Source organism: Eptatretus burgeri, chromosome 12 (genome assembly GCF_056783735.1).
Source record: "Eptatretus burgeri isolate ZD-2024b chromosome 12, Ebu_testis_v1, whole genome shotgun sequence".
NCBI lineage: Eukaryota > Metazoa > Chordata > Myxini > Myxiniformes > Myxinidae > Eptatretus > Eptatretus burgeri.
In genome coordinates this window covers 3866828-3891827 of record NC_140972.1, presented here as the reverse complement: position 1 = coordinate 3891827, position 25000 = coordinate 3866828, and the positions used below count along the sequence as shown (strand labels likewise).

Below are 25000 nucleotides of genomic sequence, written 5' to 3'. Positions count from 1 at the left end.
CTGGTTCACCTGAGTTGTCAATTGATTGAAAAGTTTATAAAGTGACCGTTTATTTTTTCTGCCGCGCTTTCCCTCTGGGTACTCAAGGGAGACTTGTCTCGAAGTCTGGTGGTAGCGCATAACAAGGTTCTCCCATCACAGCCAAGGAACTCTGTAGTTCTGTCAGAGTGGGCATTGGGTTCTTGGTCACCTCCTTGACCAAGGTCCTTCATGCCCAGTTGCTCAGTCTGGTTGGACAGCCACCTCTAGGAAGAGTCTGGGTAGTTCCATAGTCTTTCCATTTCCTAATGACGGACCTCACTGTGCTCTTGGGAACTTTCAACTCGAGAAATTATTTTGTACTTTCCCCAGATCTATGCCTCCTCACAATTCTATTTCAGAGTTCTACGGATAGTTCCTTGGACTCCCTGGTTGAGATTCTGCTCTGATATGTACTGTCAACTGTAGAACCTTATACAGAAAGGTGTGTTTCTTTCTAAATCATGTCCAATCAATTGTAGAGTCATCTCAAGGATGATCAAAGGAAATTGGATGCACCTGAGCTCAATTTGGAGTGTCATATCAAAGGGCTTGAATCCTTATTGGCTCAAGACATTTCAGCTTTTCATTTTTAATTGATTTGTAAAAAATTCTAAAAAAATAATTCCACTTTGTCATTATGGGGTGTTATGTGTAGATATGTGTCAAATTTTTTTTAAAATTTCATCCATTTTAAATTCAGGCTGTAACACAACAAAAGGTGAAAAAGTCAAAGGGTGTGAATACTTTGTGAAAGCACTGTACGTTGTCCTCGATTACCTATATTTTTGAATGCTTAGGATGGAGTGTTATAATTATTGCAATGGAGATGAATATGAAGAAACAAAATGCAATAATGACTGAAATGGAAGACTGCAGTTTGAAAGAAATTCATAAGGAAAGGAGGATTTTTGGATGAGTCACTGTCGTTTACAGTGGTGACTAGCACCAGATTCTGCCAGTTGTGTGAAAGAGTGGTCGAGCTCAAATTGTTGGTCAGTGTTTGAAGAGCTCACCTTTCTGGGAGAGCATCGAGGTTGTAAAGGCAACACATAACATGCATGAAGACATGGAAAGAGAGGAATCAAAGGGCACTTTTATAGATTTTCCCTCCTCCCTTCTATGTCTGGTGTTGGCTTATGGTTAGGGTTTGGATCCTAGGATCCTGGGTAACAGGGTAACAGCTTGGCTTTGGATCCGAGGGTCCTGAGTTCAAATCCCGCTCAGTTGTAGAATTAATAGCAGGTGGGGTTAACTCGACCTGTCATCCTTCCGAGATCGGCAAAATGAGTGCCAGCATGCGGTGTACTGTGTCGAAGTGGCGACCCATCCAGGATTGTGCCCAATAGCCAAGGAGACTGCTTAAGCAGCACCAACGCTCTGCACAGAGTATGGTCCCAATGTCCTCCTCCTCCTTCTTTGAGTCGGCGAGGACAAGCTGCCAAATGATATCAAAGGCAAACTCAAGATCGCACTTGACCAGCAGCTCATGTTTTAGGGGAGTACTATGGAGAGTTGGTTGCCTACGTCTTCCTCGATCTATAAGGTCAGCAGGAAGATAAGGAGTAGTTCTGTTCCCAAGCTGTTCTTTGTCCATCCAATGCAGAGGTGGAACTTGTGAATCGCCACTTTGCCACACTCTTACAAGGTGAGAAATGCATCTACAGGAGCTCTGACAAGATAGTTGATGATGCCAACGCCTTCCAGTTTCCTGTTAAATTTCTGAACAGCTTTATGCCTTTAAACAAGCCATTCCACATACTGGAGCTAAAGTTTGGGATGCCTGGCATGTTATTGTAGAATTTTGACTCCTTTAACAGACACTGCAATGACTCCAGATACATCAATGGCCTTGGCCTCTGATATCTTCTGAATGAAAGCAGCAATAGGATCAAGCAAAGGGAAGATCAGATCTTCATTCCATTGATTCCCATTGAACCTTCAGACAACATCTTCCCCTTTCAGATGGTGCGGTCTCGTTTCCAATCAGGTCATGCTTGCAATGATTGTGATCACGTCACAAGGTCAAACACTCAAAAAGGTTGGTGTGTACATCACGACTGACTCATTTGGACATGGTCAGTGCTGTGTTTCCCAGAGTTGTGTGGGAAGTAGGAGTCACATTCATATGCTTGCCCTGACCTGAAAAACAAGCTACAGCAGTCTCACATTAGTAATATGATTTGCAAGGAACTCCTCTCCAAATTCAGGATATCACTGGCTCATAAAAATATAGAATTGTCAGTTCCATTTGCCTCAATTCATAAATCGGATGCACTCCTGAAATGATGGCCGAAAGGTCAAACCTTGCTCAAAGATTAACTTTGCCTGTAGAGAGAAGACAAGAAGGCAGAGATGTGAAACAGCAACAACCACTGGAAGATCGACTTGCCAATGTCAGAAAAACTCAAACTGAATAACAACATCAACATAGACTTGCCCATCTTGGAAAATGCCAGGTATCTATCAGAGAAGTTGTACCTGACGGACATCATGAAGATTGACTATCCATTCATAGAAAACACAAGGCATCTTGTGAGAGAAGTAAAAACTGGCAATCGACATCAGTCACCTGATTAAATAACAGATAATGCCAGGCTTACACCTGAGTAGCAGAAAATGAAGAATGACTTGACAATCAGAGGGAATGTCATGTATCTGTCAGAGAATCAAAAACTGATGAACAATGTCAAATTCATCTGACAAAAAAAAAGAGAACACTCTGGCAAAGCAGTTGCAAGAGGACAAAATCAGGGAGGCAACAACAAAAGACTTCAAGTCAATCAATTGAGGCATCGAAAATGACAAACTGATTAGTGACTGTCAGGTCAGGTCAGGTGTGGGAGCATGCGCCAGAGCAGCACGTCGCTGCGTCCACTTTCCACTGGTACTCCAGGGGCCACCGTCTGACCATCCCAAAGGCAGATGCCTGGCCCATCCCCATCTCCTGAAGATGCCAATCAACCTGCTGCAACCACAAGGCACATGGTCGGCCCATTGGCCTCCTCCACTCACAAGGCTCTATTGCTGAGAGAATCTGGTGAGCAGGATTGGAATCAGGAAAACGAGCCACATGTCCATACAGCCGCAGCTGACGCTCACGGACTATGCAGGTAACAAATCTCATTTGAGTCTCTCTCAGCAACCACTCGTTGGACACAAAGTCTGACTAGCGATAGCCAAGGATTCTCCAAAGAGACCTGGTACCAAAGGAATTAAGTCACCATCTCAGATCCTTGGTCAGAGTCCAAGTCTCACATCCGTAGAGCAAGACTGGAAGCACCAAGGACCTGAAGACTTGGGCTTTCATCCTCCTGCACAGGTACCGACAGCGCCACACCCCATGACCCAGGGAATCCATAACTCACCAGGCCCGACCAAGACATCTATTGACATATGGCTCACAGCCAGCATAGACATGAATATCACTGCCAAGGGAAGTGAATATCAACGTGACCTCAACATCCTCACCACAAACAGGCACAGACAGGATGTCATTGAAAGACTGGATCTTAGTTTTGACCCAGGAAACCCGTAATTCCAGTGGCTCCGACTCCTCATTCAGCATCTCGAGGGCCCCCAACAGGATATCTGGAGTCTCCGCAAAGATGACTGCATCATCTGCGAAATCAAGGTCAGAGATCTTGACATTCCAAAATGATGCATCGCAGCTTGATCTCTCCGACATCCTCCCTCGAATCCTGTCCATGCAAGTGCTGAAAATTGTGGGGGTGCCTGATCCATCCATCGCTCGTGCCTGATCGACTACCTTGTCAAGAGTGGGTTGCGCTTTCTCTAGTAAGCGTTGCCGTATGTGGGCTGATCTGAGTCCTTGGATGAATGCCTCCCGTGTACACTCCTCTGACAAACTCCAGTAACAACTGGAAATGTCGGAGATGGTATCACCACATCTCACAGCACTCTCAGTACCAGAGTATAGTTCAGACATCAGATTTTTTAGTTTTGGTGGGACCCCACAAAGACGAAAAATCCTCCAGAGGGCATCCTGATTCACTGAATCGAAAGCTTTGCAGAGACCAACATAGGCTGCAAGCAGCCTCTGCTGAAACTCTCATCTGCGTACAGTGAGGACCTGAATGGCAAGGACACGGTCAATCGTTGACCTCTTTGGTGTGAAGCCTGACTGCTCTGGGCACTGGTGCTCAAGCAGATGGTGGCGAACCCTTTCAAGAATTATCTGAACAAAGACCTTGTCTGGCACTGAGAGCAGCGTCACCCCTCGGTAGTTGTTGCAGTCCTGGCGATTACCTTTCCCTCTCCTGAGAGGAACACAAGCCCCCTCTTCCAATCAGTTCGAATGATGCCTTTTTTCCAGGCAGAGCACAGAACTGCATGCAACGACATGAGTACAGCATTTCTACCAGCCTTGAGAAGTTCAGCATGGATGCCACAAATCCCAGAAGCTTTACCCCATTTCAACCAGTTCACCACAGCCTGTGTTTCCACAAATAAAGGTGTATCACGGTTGATTGGAGGGTCAACAATAGGGATAGCAACACCCCTGACATCCAAGTCGATAGCTGGGGGATCAGCCTGGTACAGCTGCTCAAAGTAACCGGCACAGCAGGCCTTCCCTTCAGACTCCTTTGTGAAGAGCCCACCACCCTCTGCTCTAACTGCAGTCCACTGAGGGATGGGCTTGGAGGATTGCAATGTGCAAATTTTCCTGTAAGCAGGACGAGAATCACGACCACAGGTGATGCTCTAACCCTCACAGATTCCTCGCACATAGGCCTCCTTGTCCACCATCAGTGCACTCCCTTTACGTACAGCTTTACGCCTCAACTCCCTCAACAGCTTAGTTCTGCCATTGAGCCTGGCCCTATGACTCTGGTCAAAGGTGTCCCGTGTCCCTTGAAACACAAAATTCTTCTTCGCCCAATGGTGAGTTCCAAGACCTCCACTGACAACATCAAGGATGATGGTCCTGAAGGCACTCCACAACTTTTAAGGATTCCTCAAAGAACCCAGACGCTCCCACATCCCCACTCAGCCTGTTTGCAAACTGCTCAGCTACCCTCTCATCCTTGAACTTGCCAACATCCAGCCTAGGCTGGGATGGAGCCATTCCCCTGGGTTTAATCTGAAACTTCGGAGTTGCTGCCACAAGCCCGTGGTCGGTATTGAGGAACGAAGCACTCCGGTATACCCTGCAGTTATGGATCATCCTCCAGCAACCATCAACAAGCACATGGTCAATCTCCTTTGCCACATGGCCAACGTTGTAATACCAAGTCCAGCGATGAGCCTGTGGGCGCTGAAACCTGAACCACCCACCCTAAGTCCATGACTTCTTGCAAAGTCAAGGAACTTAGTGCTATTCTGGTTCACAGTTCCAGACCCATGGGGACCAACACACATCTCATAACCATCCCTATCAGTTCCCGTCAATGCATTGGAATCCCCCAAGACTAGAAGAGTATCTCACCTGGGGCACTGGTCAACCACAGACTCGAGCATGGCATAGAATGCGTCCTTCATGGTGAGATCACTCGCTTCAGTCAGAGCATAAACAGAGACCAGGGAAACGACACCCAAGGAGTGACAAATCCTTAATCTCATAATACGCTCAATGACCGGAGTTACCTCAATTATCATTGGAGTCAGCTTATTGGACACAGTTACAGCAACTCCTTGGGCATGGTAACCATCAGAATGACCAGAACATTAGTAGGTGTAACCACCCACCATTATCTCGCCGCAATCCGGTCTCCGAACCTCAGAGAGAGCTGCAACCCCGATGTCCAAACGCTTGAGCTCAGATGATAACAGAGACAGGTGATCATCCTCTCTTAGGGATAGGACATTCCAGGCACCAACGAGACCGCCATCTGGTGGATGACACACCAGCACCACCCCAACACACACGACCGCAAATTGACCTGGGAAGGTAACCCCGTGGTTTTCCTCCTTTCAAAGAGTGGGGGTCCCGAAGGCTTTGCCCCAATCCTGTCATCTGGTGAGCTGCCCTGCAGAGGGCATCTGCACAGGAGGTACTCCCACGAATTGGGTTTCCAGATGTCTTTGCGTTTTTGTGGTTTGCAGAATGAAGGGTTTTATGGTGGCTGGAGTGCAAATCCTGCCACCAACCTCCAAAAAACACAAAGTAACCCAACTGCAGGAGGACGTCCGCAGACACAGTTGGGCACCTGATATGGATGGCTGTTCGCCCACAAGGAGCTCATCCGCCCTTTGACGGGTTTTGTTTTTCATCCTGCTGGGTGTACAACATCATCCACCCTCCTCACCAGGAAAACTGGTGGGGGAGATGGTTTAGTTGCCGACAACCCGACCATGAAACAAGTTAGTATAGGTTTACATGTATAGTTAGTATATGTCGCAAGTCACAGATCTAATCTGGCCTGACATTATTGACTGTTCATAGAAAGGGGATTGCTAATCTCGACCCGATGTTGACCGAGGAGAAAATGTATCCTAACTACGATGTTGGAAAGTCATGCAACATCTCTCCACAGCCAACCAGGACTGTTGAGAACCTGTTTGAATTTTGTAATCGCCTCATAAAGGACATTCCTGCTTACAACAATGTTCTGTCAACCGCATCCATTGGGTTAAATGAGGTGACAATGTCTGGCTGGAATCCCTCATTAAAGATACACGGGATGTTCTAACACAAAATTGTATCTCTTCTTCCGCAGGATACTCAGTACCTGCTTGTTCAGCTATTTTTCGAGGATCAGACAATGGCCTCCAAAACAGACTCCAACTCAATTCCCACTTGCCAGAAGATATTCTCCATAATACCCAGGACAGAGTGTACCAGCATGGGCAGGCATCGAATACCCTTATAACCGCTCAGACTCCAAGCCAATCTTCACCTGCCAGAAGATATTCTCAAACACTGGGAAGCATTGTGCTCCAGTGTGGAAATACTTTTCCAACCGCTCACGTGCATCCATGTAATACAACATCTTACCAATTACGATGCAGGGATGAGCAGGATGCCAATGATGATGGCATGGCTTTGTTTCAACACCTAAAGTGTTCCTTGATAAAGCTTGTGGATCACAACTTATAGGTTGCCTGAGGCTGACTCTGCTTTTTCCTGTTTGTTTCAGAATTGGTTTTGTTTAATTGGCTTTTGTTGCTTGTACATGCTTTTTCATGTGAAAATTGATAATCCCATCCACATCAACATAATGTCAAGAGTAAATATACATAATATCATAATACAGAACAACACAACATAAGGTTGCCTCCCACCCCCCCCCCCCCTGGCTCCTCCCCTTAGCCGCTCCCTAGGGAGTGGGTGTTTCTTGTCAGGTCAGGTTCGATCTGTGACCTGCTACAGGTACCATGTAAACCTGTACTAACCTGTTCCATGGTCGGGTTGTCGGCGACTAAACCGTCTCCCCCACCAGGTTTTCTGGTGAGGAGGGTGTTTGGATATGGACACCCAGCAGGATTAAAAACAAAACCTGTCAAAGGGCGGAGGAGCTCCTTGTGAGCCAACGGCCATCCATATCTAGTGCCCAACTGTGTCTGCGGACGTCCTCCTGCAGTTGGGTTACTTCTTATTAGGAGGTTGGTGGCAGGATTTGCACTCCAGCCACCGTAAAACGCTTCATTCCGCAAAACGCAAAAACGCAAAAAAATCTGAAAACCCACTCCGTGGGAGTACCTCCTGTGCAGCTTCCCTTCGCAGGGCAGCTCACCGGATGATGGGATTGGGGCAAAGCCTTCGGGACCCCCAATCTTTGATAGGAGGGAAACCACGGGGTAACATCCCTGGGTCAGATTGCGGGAGAGTGTGTCGGAGTGGTGCTGAGGTGTCGTCCACCAGACGGCGGTCTCCTTGGGTTAACCTGAGGCGGTCCCTTCGGGTGGGTGCCTGGAATGTCCTATCCCTAAGAGAGGATGATCACCTGTCTCTGTTATCATCTGAGCTCAAGCGTTTGGACATCGGGATTGCAGCTCTCTCTGAGGTTCGGAGACCGGATTGCGGCGAGATAATGGTGGGTGGTTACACCTACTATTGGTCTGGTCGCTCTGATGGTTACCATACCCAAGGAGTTGCTGTAGCTGTGTCCAATAAGCTGACCCCAATGATAATTGAGGTAACACCGGTCAACGAGCGTATTATGAGATTAAGGATTCGTCACTCCTTAGGTGTCATTTCCCTGGTCTCTATTTATGCTCCGACTGAGGCGAGTGATCTTACCGTGAAGGATGCATTCTACGCCACACTCGAGTCTGTGGTTGATCAGTGCCCCAGACGAGATACACTTCTAGTCTTGGGGGATTTCAATGCATCGACTGGAACTGATAGGGATGGTTATGAGGTGTGTGTTGGTCCCCATGGGTCAGGAACTATGAACCAGAATAGCACTAAGTTCCTTGACTTTGCAAGAAGTCATGGACTTAGGGTGGCTGGTTCATGGTTTCAGCGCCCGCAAGCTCATCGCTGGACTTGGTATTCCAACGCTGGCGGTGTGGCAAAGGAGATTGACCATGTCCTCATTGACGGTCGTTGGAGGATGATCCAGAACTGCAGGGTCTACCGGAGTGCTCAGTTCCTCAATACTGACCACAGGCTTGTTGTAGCAACTCTAAAGCTGCACCTTAAATCCTGGAGAATGGTACCATCCCAGCCTAGGCTGGATGTTGCCAAGCTCAGGGATGAGAGAGTAGCTGAGGAGTTTGCGAACAGGCTGAGTGGACACTTGGGGGGTCTGGGTGCTTTGGGGGTCCTGAAGAGTTGTGGAGCACCTTCAAGACCACCGTCCTTGATGTTGCCGGTGGATGCCTTGGAGTTCACCGCAGGGCAAAGAAGAATTTTGTCTCTCAAGGGACACTGGATACCATTGACCAGAGTCGCAGGGCCAGGCTGAATGGCAGAGCTGAGCTGTTCAGGGAGCTGAGGCGTAAAACTGTACGTGCACTGAGGGTGGACAAGGAGGCCTATGTGCGAGGAATCTGTGAGGGGGTAGAGCATCACCTGTGGACAGGTGATTCTCGTCCCGCTTACAGGGGAATTCGCGCATTACGTTCATCCAAGCCCATCCCTCGGAGCACTGCAGTTCGAGCAGAGAGTGGTAGGCTCTTGACAGAGGAGTCTGAAGTGAAGGCCCGCTGGGCCGGTTACTTTGAGCGGTTGTACCAGGCTGATCCCCCAGCTGTCGAGTTGGACGTCAAGGGTGTTACAATCCCTGTTGCTGACCCTCGAATCAACTGTGGTCCACCATCGCTTGTGGAAACACGGGCTGCGGTGAACCAGTTGAAACGGGGCAAAGCTCCAGGGATCTGTGGCATCCATGCTGAACTTCTCAAGGCTGGTGGAAATGCTGCACTCGCGTCGTTGCATGCAGTTTTGTGCTCTGCCTGGAACACAGGCATCATCCCAACTGACTGGAAGAGGGGCCTTGTTGTCCCTCTCTGGAAAGGGAAGGGTGATCGCCAAGACTGCAACAACTACCGAGGGGTGACGCTGCTCTCAGTGCCGGGCAAGGTCTTTGCTCGGATAATTCTTGATAGGGTTCGCCACCATCTGCTTGAGCACCAGCGTCCAGAGCAGTCAGGCTTTACACCAAAGAGGTCAACGATTGACCGTATCCTTGCTCTTCGTGTCCTCACTGAACGCAGACGAGAGTTTCGGCAGGGGCTGCTTGCAGCCTATGTTGATCTCTGTAAAGCGTTCGATTCAGTGAATCGGGATGTCCTCTGGAGGATTCTTGGTCTTCGTGGGGTGCCACTGAAACTGATCGATCTGATGTCTGAACTCTACTCTGGTACTGAGAGTGCTGTGAAGTGTGGTGGTACCGCCTCTGACTTATTTCCAGTTGTTACTGGAGTTCGTCAGGGATGTGTACTTGCCCCCACACTTTTCAGCACTTGTATGGACTGGATTTTTGGGAGGATGTCGGAGAGATCAAGTTGCGGTGCATCGTTTGGCAATGTCAAGATCTCGGACCTTGATTTTGCAGATGATGCAGTCATCTTTGCGGAGACTTTAGACATCCTCTTGGGGGCCCTCGAGGTGCTGAATGAGGAGTCGGAGCCGTTGGGATTACGGATTTCTTGGGTCAAAACAAAGATCCAGGCTTTCGGTGACATCTTGGATGCTGCTGTCCTGTCTGTGTCTGTTTGTGGTGAGGATGTTGAGGTCGTGGATAGATTCACTTACCTTGGCAGTGATATTCATGTCTCCGCAGGTTGTGAGCCGGAGGTCAATAGACGTCTGGGTCGGGCCTGGGGAGTCATGGATTCACTGGATCATGGGGTGTGGCGCTGCCGGTACCTGTGCGGGAGGACGAAAGTCCGAGTCTTCAGGTCCTTGGTACTTCCAGTCTTGCTCTATGGGTGCGAGACTTGGACTTTGACCAAGGATCTGAGACGGAGACTTAATTCCTTTGGTACCAGGTCTCTTCGGAGAATCCTTGGCTATCGCTGGTCGGATTTTGTGTCCAACGAGCGGTTGCTGAGAGAGACTCGGATGAGATTTGTTACCTGCATAGTCCGTGAGCGTCAGCTGCGGCTGTATGGACATGTGGCTCGTTTTCCTGACGCTGATCCTGCTCACCAGATTCTCTCAGCGAGGGAGTCTCATGAGTGGAGGAGGCCAGTGGGCCGACCACGTGCCTCATGGTTGCAGCAGGTTGACCATCATCTCAAGGAGATGGGGATGGGCCTGGCATCTGCCTGGGGGATGGCCAGACGGAGGCCCCCGGAGTACCGGCGGAAAGTGGACGCAGCGACGCGCTGTTCTGGCACATGCTCCCATACCTGACCTGACCTGATGAGCAGGATGCCAATGATGATGGCATGGCTTTGTTTCAACACCTAAAGTGTTCCTTGATAAAGCTTGTGGATCACAACTTATAGGTTGCCTGAGGCTGACTCTGCTTTTTCCTGTTTGTTTCAGAATTGGTTTTGTTTAATTGGCTTTTGTTGCTTGTACATGCTTTTTCATGTGAAAATTGATAATCCCATCCACATCAACATAATGTCAAGAGTAAATATACATAATATCATAATACAGAACAACACAACATAATGTTGCCTCCCACCCCCCCCCTGGCTCCTCCCCTTAGCCGCTCCCTAGGGAGTGGGTGTTTCTTGTGGAAGTAAGTCTGGAAAGGTAATTAACAGAATTACCATTTTCATAAAAGGGCATTTGGACCAAGTTACACGCCGTGTGCATAGTTTCCATTTGAAGGCATCTCAGTGACCATTATTCCATGAAGGATATATTTGTAGGTCACAGGGTGTTCAGATGATGGGCAAAACCTTTTACAATTGTGCACAATGAGGTGGCTCTTCAAAGAAAACTAAAGAAATCAAACGTAATTTGAATTTGGAAAATGGCTTAGATGACAAAAAAAACAAACATTAAGTGCAAAATTATAGATTAAATTATTGGAATGATTGTAGATGTCATGAAAGCAATTTGCATTTAATTGCAGACGTGAACAACAAATTAAATTTTTTGGAACAATTATTTCTATCTCTGACTGGATATTCGTTGAAACCAATGGTGATGAGAGCTCATCAAAGTTTTTAAATTATGAAGCAAATTGAATAATGTAAAAAGATATTCATATCTTTGTAAATGTTGGTCTTGAGTCCTGGGAAAAATAATGCATTGTATTCTTCAAAATACAATAATAATACAAATACAATAATAATACAAAATAATAATACAAATGCAATACAATAAATATAATAATACAAAAAATAATACAATAAAATACAAAAATAATACAAAAATAATACGAGAATGACACTTCAATGTCGCGACATCAACGTATATGCTTCCGCCCACATTATTGAAGGCTTTTCTGTTAAAAAAAAATACGACTGCCGAACTATGTGACCGATGACGTCATCAAATCCCTCCCACCCCCACCCATACAAATTAGCCCTAGATGACCCTCAAAAAATTTCACACAGATTGGATAAAGCGTTTGACGTATGCATTTATGACGACATAACGAACCACCTCGTACATCATTAAGAAAAATCATACTTATGTCCTATGAGGAGTACTTGATATGTGCAAAGTTTCAATTTTTTTGATGGAACAGTTTTGGAGATCCAGAGGTCCAAAGTTTTTCCTTTTTTCCAACATGACTGACACACCACGTGACCTATGACATCATCATTACGGTATCATGAAAACATTCTACATGAGTAGTCGCACCAATGGTGAAAATTGTGTTAATATGATAAGCGGTTGCAGAGAAAAGAGAAAATTACCATGGACGGACGTACGTACGTACATACGGACAACCCGGAAACATCGTGCCTCCAGCGACTTAGTCAGCAGAAGCATAAAAAAAACATGCAGTTATAGTGGAAGGAGTGGGAAGGAATGGGAATGGGGAGAGTGGGGGTACAGAATCAGTGCTCATGTGAGTTTTGCTTAAAAGGCCACGAACACCATCTTAGGCGCAATTATCAGACTCTGTGGTATTAGGTTAAAGCGTCTGCTCTTGAGTCTGGGACGTCAGCAGTTTTGATGCTGATCATAGCTGAGTCATACCGAAGCCAATAAAAACGGTATGTCCTGCATCCTTGCTTTATGCTCAGTATTTAGAAGATAGAATATGAACAATGCCATTGCTTGACATCCATGGGGAGGAGGAAATTATTAATTAACTGGCTCACAACAGAGAGAAAAGCGTCGTGACAAAAGATGGCATCGCCGCTACCCAGAGTGCCGCAGGAAGTTACGTCACTTCTCCCAATCTCGGTGGCTATGTTTGTCGAAAGAAAAGTCCAATGTCGTCTCACGAGTTTGTCTGCATGTGTGTGCGTGACTTGTGTTGCACCTCCTCCACAAACCTTTGACCCTGTCACATTACAGGAGTTAATTTACGTTTGAGTGCAAGTGTGAAATAGTTTTTAAATTAATGTTCCATTGATTTAATGAGCATTTTTTTTTGTGAGCCTCCTAACCAGTTCTCAGTCAACCATAACTAAATATGGCAATGGTGTAATGTGTTAATGATCCTGTACTGTACATGATGCATCTTGGTCAAGGAGGCTTGTTACTCGGAATGGGTAAGCATATTGTTTTGTTCATGGTTGTAGCGAGTTGTTTGTGGCACTGAGAAATCGGTGGGTGTGCTTCATGCAGTAAACCTGGAAGACTTCAACAAAACCACTCCAAATTCAGTGTTTGCCAACATCACTTTGCTGAGGATTGTTTGGACAAAGGTCCCATACTTTATCATACCAGCCGATTGCAAGAAAGACAGAACTACTGCAGTAAAAAGACTTGTCAAAACAAAAAATGATCGTAACTTTTTTTTTCGTAAAGTCAACAAAAAACACAAAGAAAACATACCAAATCAACGGACAGCACGGCAGAAAAAAGAACCATCAAGGCTAAACGAAGTCAGGCACAGGATAATTCTCATACAAGTTTAATGAAGAACCTTGATCTCTTTCGGCAAGTTACTTTCAAGTTATTGGCATAGTAAGTAAGTTCTGTGTCCCGCTGCTTATCACAGGCATGCCTATCATACTTGCGGACCTGTCAGCTGTTGACACTATTCCACATCCGAAGGGAGGTCCATTCAATATTTTTTGCTCCGAAGAAGGGTGAACGGTTGAAACGTCAGCCGCAACTCACTTTGCAGGTTGGGTAACATACTCTTATCGTCTTTCAGGCGATAAAATCTGTCTTTAACTTGCCCGTTGATGCAAACCGACACTAGGCTTCAAGGAATCTCGTATTCCATTGGAGTTTTTGAGGTTGGGACGCAATAGCAAAGGCCATAATTGTGGCCGAGGCAATTGTCTCAAAAAGGCCCTCTTTCAACGAACATTAAATAAATAATGTCCAATATATTGGACTGATTTTTTTTTTAAACAAACTTAAAATCACAACAAAATGCATCGACATAACATGTCTCATTAATTCATGAATAATTTTGTGTCATAACATGCTAAGTCATGTTGCTTTGTGATATCTCTATATAATGGAAGGGAAGTATGTATGTATGTACAGTATATTGTATTTTTTATTTCCGTAGTCAAGGCTCGTGGAAGAGTATGTTGTGTGTATGTAAGTATGTACTTACACTACCGGTCGAAAGTTTTAGAACACCCCCATTTTTCCAGTTTTTACTGAAATTTAAGCAGTTCAAGTCCAGTGAATAACCTGAAATGGTACAAAGCTAAGCAGGAAACTGCCAGAGGTTAAAAAAGAAGTTTAGGTTACCAAAAACTGAAAAACAATGTAAATTTCAGAGATGATAAAAAAGCCCTTTTCAGGGAACAAGTAATGGGTTAACAACTGCAGCTGTTCTGCAGCAGTGGAAGTAAATTAAGCCTTGAAAGTTGATGCAAACAATTCGTACATGTGTCCCAACTTTTGTTGATTAGTTACAAACCCTCTGTCTGTATAAAAGCAGTGTTGGAACAGACTGTGTTGCTGCACCCTCTGAAGCATTATTTGGAGAATATTGCACTGCAGGAAGTAGTATATTGCTATCATAATGGTGAGAAAAAGACAATTAACAAAGGAAGACAGACAGACCATTATAACCCTTAAAAGTGTAGGTCTTTCCTTTCGAGAAATTGCAAAGGAAGCCAAGGTGTCAGTGAGTAGTTTCCTACACCATCAAAAGGCACTTGGAAATTGGAGGAAACTCTGACAGGAAGAGGTCTCGCACACCCAAAGCCACAACACAATCAGAAAACAAGTTTCTGAGAGTCAACAGCTTGCGTGATAGGTGACTCACAGGACAGCAGCCTCAAGCACAGCGTAACACTGGTCGAAGTAAGGAAGTCTCAGTTTCAACTGTGAAGAGAAGACTTCGAGCTGCTGGTTTGACAGGTAGAGTGGCAGTAAGAAAGCCATTGCAAAGATGGCAAAATATGAAAAAGAGGCTTGCCTGGGCCATGAAGCACCGCCAGTGGACTCCTGAAAACTGGAGGAAGGTCTTATGGACCGATGAATCAAAATTTGAAATCTTCGGTTCATCACGCAGGGTTTTTGTATGCCGTCGAGTAGGTGAAAGGATGGTTCCTCAGTGTGTGACACCAACTGTCAAACATGGAGAAGGAAGCGTGATGATCTGAGGCTCTTTTGCTGGATCCAGAGTCAGCGACTTGCACAGAGTGGCTGGCACCCTGAACCAAAAGGACTACCACAGCATTTTGCAGTGCCATGCAATAGCCTACCCTCTGGTGTCCGCCTCGTTGGTCAGGGGTTCATCCTACAGCAAGATAACGACCCAAAACATACCTCCAGGCTATGTCAGAACTACCTTAGAAGAAAAGAACAAGATGGTAGGCTTCGAATCATGGAATGGCCAGCACAGTCTCCAGGCTCAAACCCCATCGAGCTGGTTTGGGATGAACTGGACAGAACGGTGAAAGCAAAGCAACCTACAAGTGCAACACATTTGTGGGAACTTCTGCAACAGTGTTGGGAAGAACTTTCCAAACAATATTTGATTTCCATTGTAGAAAGAATGCCACGAATATGTTCGGCTGTTATATCTGCAAAAGGAGGCTACTTTGATGAGTCAAAAATTTAGATGAAATTTTGTTTAACAAAATGATTCCATTATTTATTTTTTATCTGCAATTGTTTATTTGTTCTATGCTTTAATGTCAGAGTACATTGAAACATTAAACTGATTAAATTTCAGTAAAAACTTGAAAAATGGGGGTGTTCTAAAACTTTTGACCGGTGGTGTACATACGTACGTATGTATGTATGTATGTATTGTATGTATGCAAGTATGCTGTTTGTTTCATCGACTTCTCCAAGGGTATTAGATATAGGAAGCTGAAACTTTCGTTTGATTACTCTAAGTTTTTGACAAAAAAAAAAGAAAATTCACCCACGTTGCCATTTTCTTCTTATTGGGGGGGGGCGGGGGGAGAGTGGGTGCAATTGGAATTATCCGAACTCTATAACCACAATGTATTATACATGCACATAAGCAGCATGCATGTAATTGCTTCATGTACTTAACTCGGGTTAATTTTATTTTCGGGAGCATTCGAGGCAGTGGTCTGTTGCCTATACACTGCCCATATATAGGGATGTGTCAGAAGAACGTGTTGCATGCTTGGAACAATATCGCCCTTAGTGTGGGTACTCTACCAATGTTCATAATGATACATCTGAAAGGACCAGCCTTTTACAACATCAAAAAATGCTTTTTAATCAAAATTGGATCAATCTGCCAATAGTTTATTTCTTGAATAACTTTTTATTAATATAACCTCGGCTGACGAAGTTGCCGGAGGCATTGTTTTCGGGTTGTCCATCCATACGTCCATGCTAATTTTCTGTTTTCTCTGCAACTGCTTATCCGATTGACATGAAATTTTCACCTGAGGTGCGACGAGTCATGCATAATGTTTTAATGATAATTATGACGTCATAAGCCATGTGGTGTGGCAACCATGTTGTAAAAAGGTAAAACATTGGACCTCTGTATCTCTGAAACCGCTCCATGGAAAAAATTGAAACTTTGCACATGTGAAGTACTCCCCATGAGAAACAAATGTGATTTTTTTGATGACATCATAAGTGGCTTCATTATGATGTCATAATTGCATGTGTTGACCACTTTATCTGATCAGTATGAACATTTTTGAGGGTCAGCTAGAGCTGAATTGTATTGGCGGGAGGAGTGGGGGGTGGGGGTGGAGTGGGGGGGCGTGGGTCACATGGTAGGTCTGGCAGGCATATTGGATTGAACGAAAATCTTGAATTGAAAATTGAACGAAAATTTTTTTATTTCTCTTGAACCGCTTTATCAATTGACATGAAACATCACAATTATGATCCTCTAATGATGGAGAATACATGTTTTAAATTTCAACCTGATCGGACTTATGGTCTGGCAGCCAGAATTATTTAATATTTTGAATCTGGGTTCAGGGATTTAAATTAAACTTGGTAAAAGTATGTACAATGATGTAATAATGTGGGCGGAGGCATATTTGTCGAAGTCACGACGTCGAAGAGTACCGTTCTAGTTTTCCATAGTATTCTCCACAGAATACAATTCAATGTGCCATGTACTCATTATCATGACCATTGGGTGTACGTTTGAGAGAAAAATTGGACAGCATGGTCTCCCAAAGCACATTTAATTGTGTGCTTTAACCTCTATTTAAGACTTTTTAGGTCATCTCTACCGAGATGACCTAATAAAGCCGGACCAAATGTCCATCCGTCCGTCCGTCAACAATTTTTCTTTCCGATCTTGATGAAACTTAGTGTGTGGGTAGAGGTCGATAAGTGTTGCACAACGACATAACTTTTGTCCAGGTTCAAGGTCAGGGTCAAGGTCACGAGGTCACGTAAGTTATAAAAATCGCCATTTTCAAAACCTATCTAGTCTGACATTCTACAAGATGTTCGGCAACTGTTTCTTGATTATGATAGTAAAAAAGATTATCTTGTATCTAACCGGACAGATTTTTGAATTTCCATCCCGTTTGGCCGCCACGTACCCTGGAAGATGGTCAAAAACACCTCCCGGTACAAAGAAAACTTTTTACTTCCGATCTTGATGAAATTTGGTATGTGGGTAGAGGTCGATGAGTGATACCCAACGATATATTTTTTTCCCCAGATTCGAGGTCAGGCAGGGTCAAGGTCACGAAAGTTGTGAAAGTCGCCATTTTCAAAACCTATCTAGTCTGTCATTTTAGGAGATATCTGGCAACGGTTCATCGATTATGATAGTAAAAAACATTATAGAGATGACCGTCACCTCCACACGGGGGTAATTTTTGTAATTATTTTCAGTATGATTACATTTTTCTTTCTTCAATTTCAAAAAAAATTGTCGATTGCCTAGTGGAATTTTTTTTAACCCATGTTGGTTGCATGTTAAATAAAGAAAACAATTAGACAAGTAATTCTCAATAACAAGCTTCAAGTTATTTGTCCATTGACCTTGTTATTAGCACTGTGGTCCTGTGCATGTAATATGGAAGAGAGCCAGTTTCCTTACTCTGCCACAATTAAGGAAAGCTTTGATGCTGGATACCATGTAAGCCAGTGGAGGTCTCTGTGGGATAAATCTTACTTTTTCAAAATGGGACAAAATTCCAAGGGGAAAAAAAAAGATTTTAAAAGATCATTAACGAACAACATTGACCAATTTATCCTTGAGATTGAAACTACCAACATGACGACGAATAAAAAACTGTATTTAGAGTCTGGTGCTTGTGCCCAAACTGAGCCATCAAGTCATCGCTCAGGAAAGATAAATAGCATATCACAATGGCCTCAATCTATCTACTGCACGAAAGCATGGGCATTCCGTCGAGGTTGAAGCCTCGAGTACAGTGACCAAAAGCCTCTTTTACAAATGGCAAGCACGGCAACTTTAAAATGTCTCACCATGTATAGTGCCTTGGGCACGATGGATATGGTAACCATGAAATATGTGGTGCTCAGGATTCTTGAAAAAGATAGAGCACTTGCAAAAAAACATTCAAATTCTAGCAAGACAAGGTATGTGTTGTTACAAAATGACAACAATTGAGAGTCACAAGATACCAAGTTTGGCAGACATATCTATTTGTCAAGGAATCTGAGATTGTCACCATTTCCTTCTCATTATACTTAAAGCCTTCTCCAAGTTGAATATTTTAGCTTACCTTCACTTCTTTGTCCTTTTCTCTCACACATGGATTGTCTCTTAAAGTCTGTCCTCATATGCTATTGGTTTGTTGACTTTCTAACCGCTCTCTCTCACCTGGCATGAGCCTTGAACTTCTTTCAAATGATTTATTCAACAACCAGTCTTCTTCGATTTTAAAATGACTCAAAAAATATATTTGAAGGTTGGCTTGTTCTTGTAGATCGGACAAGAGATTACAAGGAAAACGAATGATGAAGAAAAAGAAAAGAAAGATGAGGAAATAAAAGTTTTTTCTTGCTGATGACCTGGGATTACTGGCCCACCCACTATTCCATTGTTAAAGTGCTTGCTTACCTCGCACCGCAGCCAAACCACCGTCACCATATGGGCCACGGCTTGTGTCAGGCTCGCTCTCCGCCGGCTCGCTGTCTCCCTGTCCACTGTCCTTGAAACTCAGCCGATCGGGCTCTTTCCAGCCCACACTGTAAGTTGGTACAACAAAATTGTAAGTAAAATGATGAAGGGCTTAGTCTGCCCCTTAATCTCATCATAATAGTGCATCATCCATAAATTTGGCTTCATCATTTGGAGTCCAGCATATTTGTATCGGAATAATCTATGACATAAGTATACATTTAAATCATCAGTTGTTAATCACTTTATAAAAGTTACATCATATATCAGCAGATAATATGCTATCACTCAGCTATGAGGAGCGGCTGAAGGAGACAGGGCTTTATACACAAGAAAGGAGGTGGTTACGAGGAGATATAATAGAGATGTTTAAGATAATGAAAAGTATAGATAAAATAAGTGAAGATGAATTATTCAACATAGTAGACAGTGATAGGACACAAACTTGACTGCGACTGACTGCAGGGCGCTCGGGAAGTGGCTTAAGCACTCAAGCAAGCACTCCAACGGAACGCCTGGCTTGGAAAGCGATTACAAATTGCCATTGATAAAACCATGCACCCGGAAACGCCAAAGCAATGTCCGAATTGGACAAATGAACACTTTTTTTAAAGCATCTGCTAAGTTCAAATGTGGAGTTTATATTTTGTAATTCTTTTTAGTTTAAGAGATTCTTGAGGTTATCACATGTGCGGAAATTAAATAAAGTCATAAATGCTGGCATCTCCGGGCATTTATAAGCATTGCAATGCACCCAGCAATTTGTAGCTATGATGAACAGGCATTCAATAATATGAGTGAGGAAAGTGAAAAAAAGAACTTTATCGCAAAGAAATCATTGCGACCTGTTCCAAGTCGAGGCATGTTTAAGCAGGCCAAAAATATGGCGGTTTCAGACCCCAGCGAGGTCACCCAGGATATGCCTTGAGACCCCAGAGAGCGAGGCAGCCAAGGATCGCCTCATAAAGGATATAATTAAATGAGGATGTTAATTGGGCAAGTCCAATAATTCACGCACGTTACGTATGGGACATTCAGAAAGTTTAACCCTCTGAAAAGCAATTAAGACAGTCATTGATTTCAGTGATTTTTATTCCATTGTTGGGCATATGCCAGGAGAAATTCCACAACAATTTATTTGTCATTACTCCTTGGGATGATTATAAGCCTGGTGTTGGCGTAGTAGTTAGGGTAGCGGCTTGGGATCCAAAAGGTCCTGAGTTCAAGCCCTGTTGCCGCTTGAATTAATACACACCAGAAGGTTGACTCAGCCTGTCAGCCTTCCGAGGTCGGCGAAGCAAGTACCAGTGTACTGGGCCCGGTTTATGCCCCGGTTAGAATAGGTGTACCATATCCCTGTGTCGTAAGAGGCGACCAGGGTTGCGTCAGGAAGGGCATCCGGCGTAAAAAAAAAAAACCTGTGCCAAATCATTATGCGGATCATAACGGATGATCCGCTGTGGCGACCCCTAACGGGAGCAGCCGAAAGAAAAAGAAGAAGACTCCTTGGGATGATTATCTTATGTAATTGAAGAAAACATGGTGCGTTATGTATGGGACCACAAGAAATGATTTTTCAAAGAAATCTGTTCAAGTTCAAAGTTCTCTGAAAGTATTTTATCATTCACCAGAATTTTGAGTGTGGAGAAAGTTGAAACACTTGTGTAACTCATCACAACTTCTCTTACAGAAAAAATACACACTAGTCAAAGAGAGATTAATTAGTGTCAACGAAGGATGCGTTACATATGGGACGCAATTCTCTATCAGCTTTACATGCGATAAATACATTGTTGGTGTAAATTGCCTTTCATAACACAATCAACAGGTTTGAGCATATTTTGACACAAAGATCCAACATTTAACGATTAGAAACTCAGCAATTCATGGATAGGATATGATTTCAATAGGATATGAAACAAAGTGATCATCTGATTATTAAGTATTAAAAATGCAAAATGATTTAAAATTAGAATCATATTAACAATGGTTTGCAAGTACATCTGAAGTAAATGAAATGCACGTTATTGCGGACATACACAAAAATTTACGATATAAAATGATTAAACCCAGACAGGACACGCAGGACAGATCCGTTTTAGGGCGTGTACAAGGAATGAAAATAATTTGATTAGAGTAATTTGTTGGTAATTCATTATTTTTTTAATGCTCGTATAGATTTTTGTTTTTATTTGTCTCAGGACTTCAGGGCTTTTGGACATTCAATAGAAGTAATTATATGCAGATGTAATCATTTATCAACTAGAATGAAAATATCAAATCTGGCAACGTAGTTATATGGACTACTTCCACTTACACAAGGGAATAGAAGAAGGTATTAATTTTGTGTAAAACGGAAATACATATTCCAGTATGTTTCATAGAAAAACCAGAAACTTAGAGGTGCCTGAAATAATGATAAACAAAAACTCATATCTTCTTCAACAGGAGGTTACAGCCCTCCTTACAAATGGAATGATCCCATGTTGTTTATTCTGCCTTAAACTGGGCCATGTGTGGACAGGTCTCATGAGAATACACACCCCAAAGTAGTGGTCACATGTTGGCAATGCTGAAGTAGTCTTTCCTACAGACTTTGCAAGCAATGTTACACACATAACGGTATTGTCACATACGTAACATTTTAAAATTACTTGTGAACTAATTATCTACTTATATTTAATCTAGAAATGCAGGATGAGAGAGGAGGAGAATTTCTCTCAAAAAAACCAATACATGATGGAGTAGAAATTCTGAAAATGGCATCAAAAAATATTCGGAATTTTTTGTGTAATCCTAAAAAAATCCATGTAAAATTGTTACGTATGGGACATCGCTTATTAAGATCAGGCCTAATTTGCATAATTAATGAAGTGAACAATTTTTTTCTTGTGTATTAAAAGGGCACGGTGGAGTATTCATGTCCATGTAAACAAATTGTTGGAAAGTTTGGTTAAATTTACAACAAAATTTGTCCCAGACATATCACCTAATTTGCATTTATGTAAATTAGTTTAGTGACCACATCTGAAATCTATGACTTATTTTTTTTCATAAATTAATAAAATTTCACATTCAGACCTGAAAATCTCATTGAAATTAGAGCTGTGGCATGAATATTAAATTCTGCCATCTAAGGGGACCTTCTCTTGGACTTGCCCAATTATCTTAAAAAGGGATGTTTTAATTAAACCAAATTTTCACTCATCCATTCCCTTCGAGTTCCCCGAGTATGCATGCAAAGTGTGGGGCCACTACGTTTCATGGTTTTGGAGGTATGGAGAAGACACACTTACTGACTGACTGATACACACACTGACATATATCATTACAGATTCCCTCAAATTCCTCCAACATCCCTTTCCATTCCCTGTACTCCACTCTTCCTTTTCTCAAGTCCGGGTTCTTGGATTAAGTTTCCCAAGATGACATGGCACACAGGAATGGAGCACTGTCATCTTTCAATTAGATTCAAGAAGATATATTTCAAGAAGAAAGATCAAAATTTCTTCCAATAGCAGCAACCGTTTTATAGAAAAATTGCAATGTCCTTCTTGGGTGACATTCCCCTAAGTGCATTTACTAAGATGCATATTGTGAGCTGATGAATTTTGAAAGGAACCAGGCCAGAGGAATCCTGCTGGTTAGTCTGTTCCAGCCCATATGTCACACAACCACAAACACACTCGAGCTTGGCTGGTGAGACAAAAAAGGCCCAGTTTTGGCAGTTTTCAATATAAATAAATCATTACAAAAATCCTCCACAGTATCTAAGACCCATTCAACCTAATTTCCCTCACTCTGGATAAGATAGATATATATATATATATATATATATATATATATATATATATATATATATATATATATATATATATATACATACATATATATACATACATATACATACATATATATATACATACATATATATACATACATATATATACATACATATACATATATATACATACATATATATATATATATATATATATATATATATATATATATATATATATATATATATATACATACATATATACATACACACACACACACACACAATATATATATATATATATATATATATATATATATATATATATATATATATATATATATATATATATATATATATATATAATACTGAAATCATGCAGTCGATATACCACCTACGACTAAGCCAGTACTTTGTTCACTCATTTCTATCTCTTCACTGGTCTTATTTTGCATTGGACAATTTCATACGTTCCCAATGTTGATTTGAGTGAATTCTCAAGCCGAAGTTCATCACTATTAACAAGCAAACACTGCCATATTGGTAAAACATGCAAGGCATCATGGTGGAACATTGATTGGTTGTTAGCTATAAAATTACCTTGCGTGTTTGGCGATGTAAATAAAAAATATTTTTTGTTTGTTTGTAGGAGTGGGGTTCATGGAAGAGCAAGGTAGAATGACAGTGGGATAGAATGAAGAGAATAAATGAAGATAAGAAGAGGAGATGGAGGAAGGGAGGAAACACTGAAACTTGCAGGGAAGACAGTTGGGTTCGGAAAGGTTAATGGGGAAAAATAAAGATCATGGGTCAGAAATGGGGATGACAAGAGACAGCAGTGCACTGCTTGCTTGAAGCCTAAGCCTCTTTTGGTGAAAATGATCATCACAAAATGTTTTCTGTTGCTCGAGTCAAATTTGCATTTGGACGAACAAAAACTGAGACAGCAAACAATCAGAATGCATGATGGATGGAGCCAGACTGAATTGTAATGGGATACGTTGTGTACATATCCTGGCAGTTTTAAAATCTGAACATTTTAACATTATTAGTGGTAATATATTGTACAGTGATATCTGAACAGTTAGTCTTGTCTCTTTTTACCCATATACAGTAATACCTAGTTTAGTGTTCAGCATGCGTTCTTGGAAAAGAGAAAGCTAATTGAAATGCGCTTTTGTCATTATACCATTATTTACATTGCGATGTGTTCCCGACAGCGATATTTCTTATGCATGAGCGGTATATGAGGGCTTCATTGGGGTATCAATAATCGCAATAATAACTAGAATGACACTCGGTAGAGGGCTTCATTGGGGTATCAATAATCGCAATAATAACTAGAATGACACTCGGTAGACCGCATACCTCTGCCAGGCTGTACAGTTTATGTCTTGTATCCCACTGATAGGCTGCATCTGCATCCAGACCTGAACCGAAATCGAATCAGATTTTTCTTGTCACCTCCCCAACTTATCCACCGAGGTTTGTAATAATCCATCCACAATGTTTTATTTTGAAATATGGTGAAAAATATCATTTTTGGCCCAATCGCTCAATGGTGAAAAAAATAGAAAAAATTCTCGTATCTGAATCCGGATCCAGATCTTCACCAAAATATCATCAATTCATCCTTATCACACACTCAACATGTCCACCAAGTTTCATTGCCCAGCAGTCTGTTAACACATGGAGTGCTGGATAGATTGACCGAACTGGCATATAATCCCTTGGACTGCGTTCGAATAATGGCAGATTCACGTGCTCGGGAATCTCAAACAGCACACAAGGTCCTTTATCTGATTTTATGGGGTTTATTCCCCCCACAAATACCAGGGGAAGAATGATTACTATAGCAGCTTGAGGGAGGAAAAGGGGAAAAAAGTAAATCACAATAAATAATGACTTACAAGAGAAACAAAGAACCCAAAAGGTGCCACACACACCAGACTCAAGTACAGATGGGAAAGGGAACGAAAACCCGGGTGAGACCTTATCTCCTGTGGAGGCATCCACACAGATGCCATCAAAGCAGTCACAAACCAAACAATGAAGCAAGCACATGTGTCGGAAAGACGAAAAAGGCGAGCAGGAAAATTGGTAGGATGACGAACCAGCAAGACGAGCAGGAGACGAAACAGGCAAGCAGGCAACAAGGCAGGACGACAAACCA

General features: G+C 42.8%; 1 protein-coding gene across 9 annotated transcripts in view; it reads right to left on the bottom strand.

Annotated features, from left to right (window-relative positions):
• LOC147015001 (protocadherin-10-like) overlaps positions 1–25000 on the bottom strand; it is a 592231-nt gene that overhangs the window by 71296 nt on the left and 495935 nt on the right. For all 9 annotated transcript variants that reach the window (XM_085849272.1, XM_085849275.1, XM_085849281.1 and 6 more), the window contains one exon: positions 18987–19114. In XM_085849272.1, the coding sequence (XP_085705398.1) occupies positions 18987–19114 (128 nt within the window). The remainder of the gene's footprint in view (positions 1–18986; positions 19115–25000) is intronic.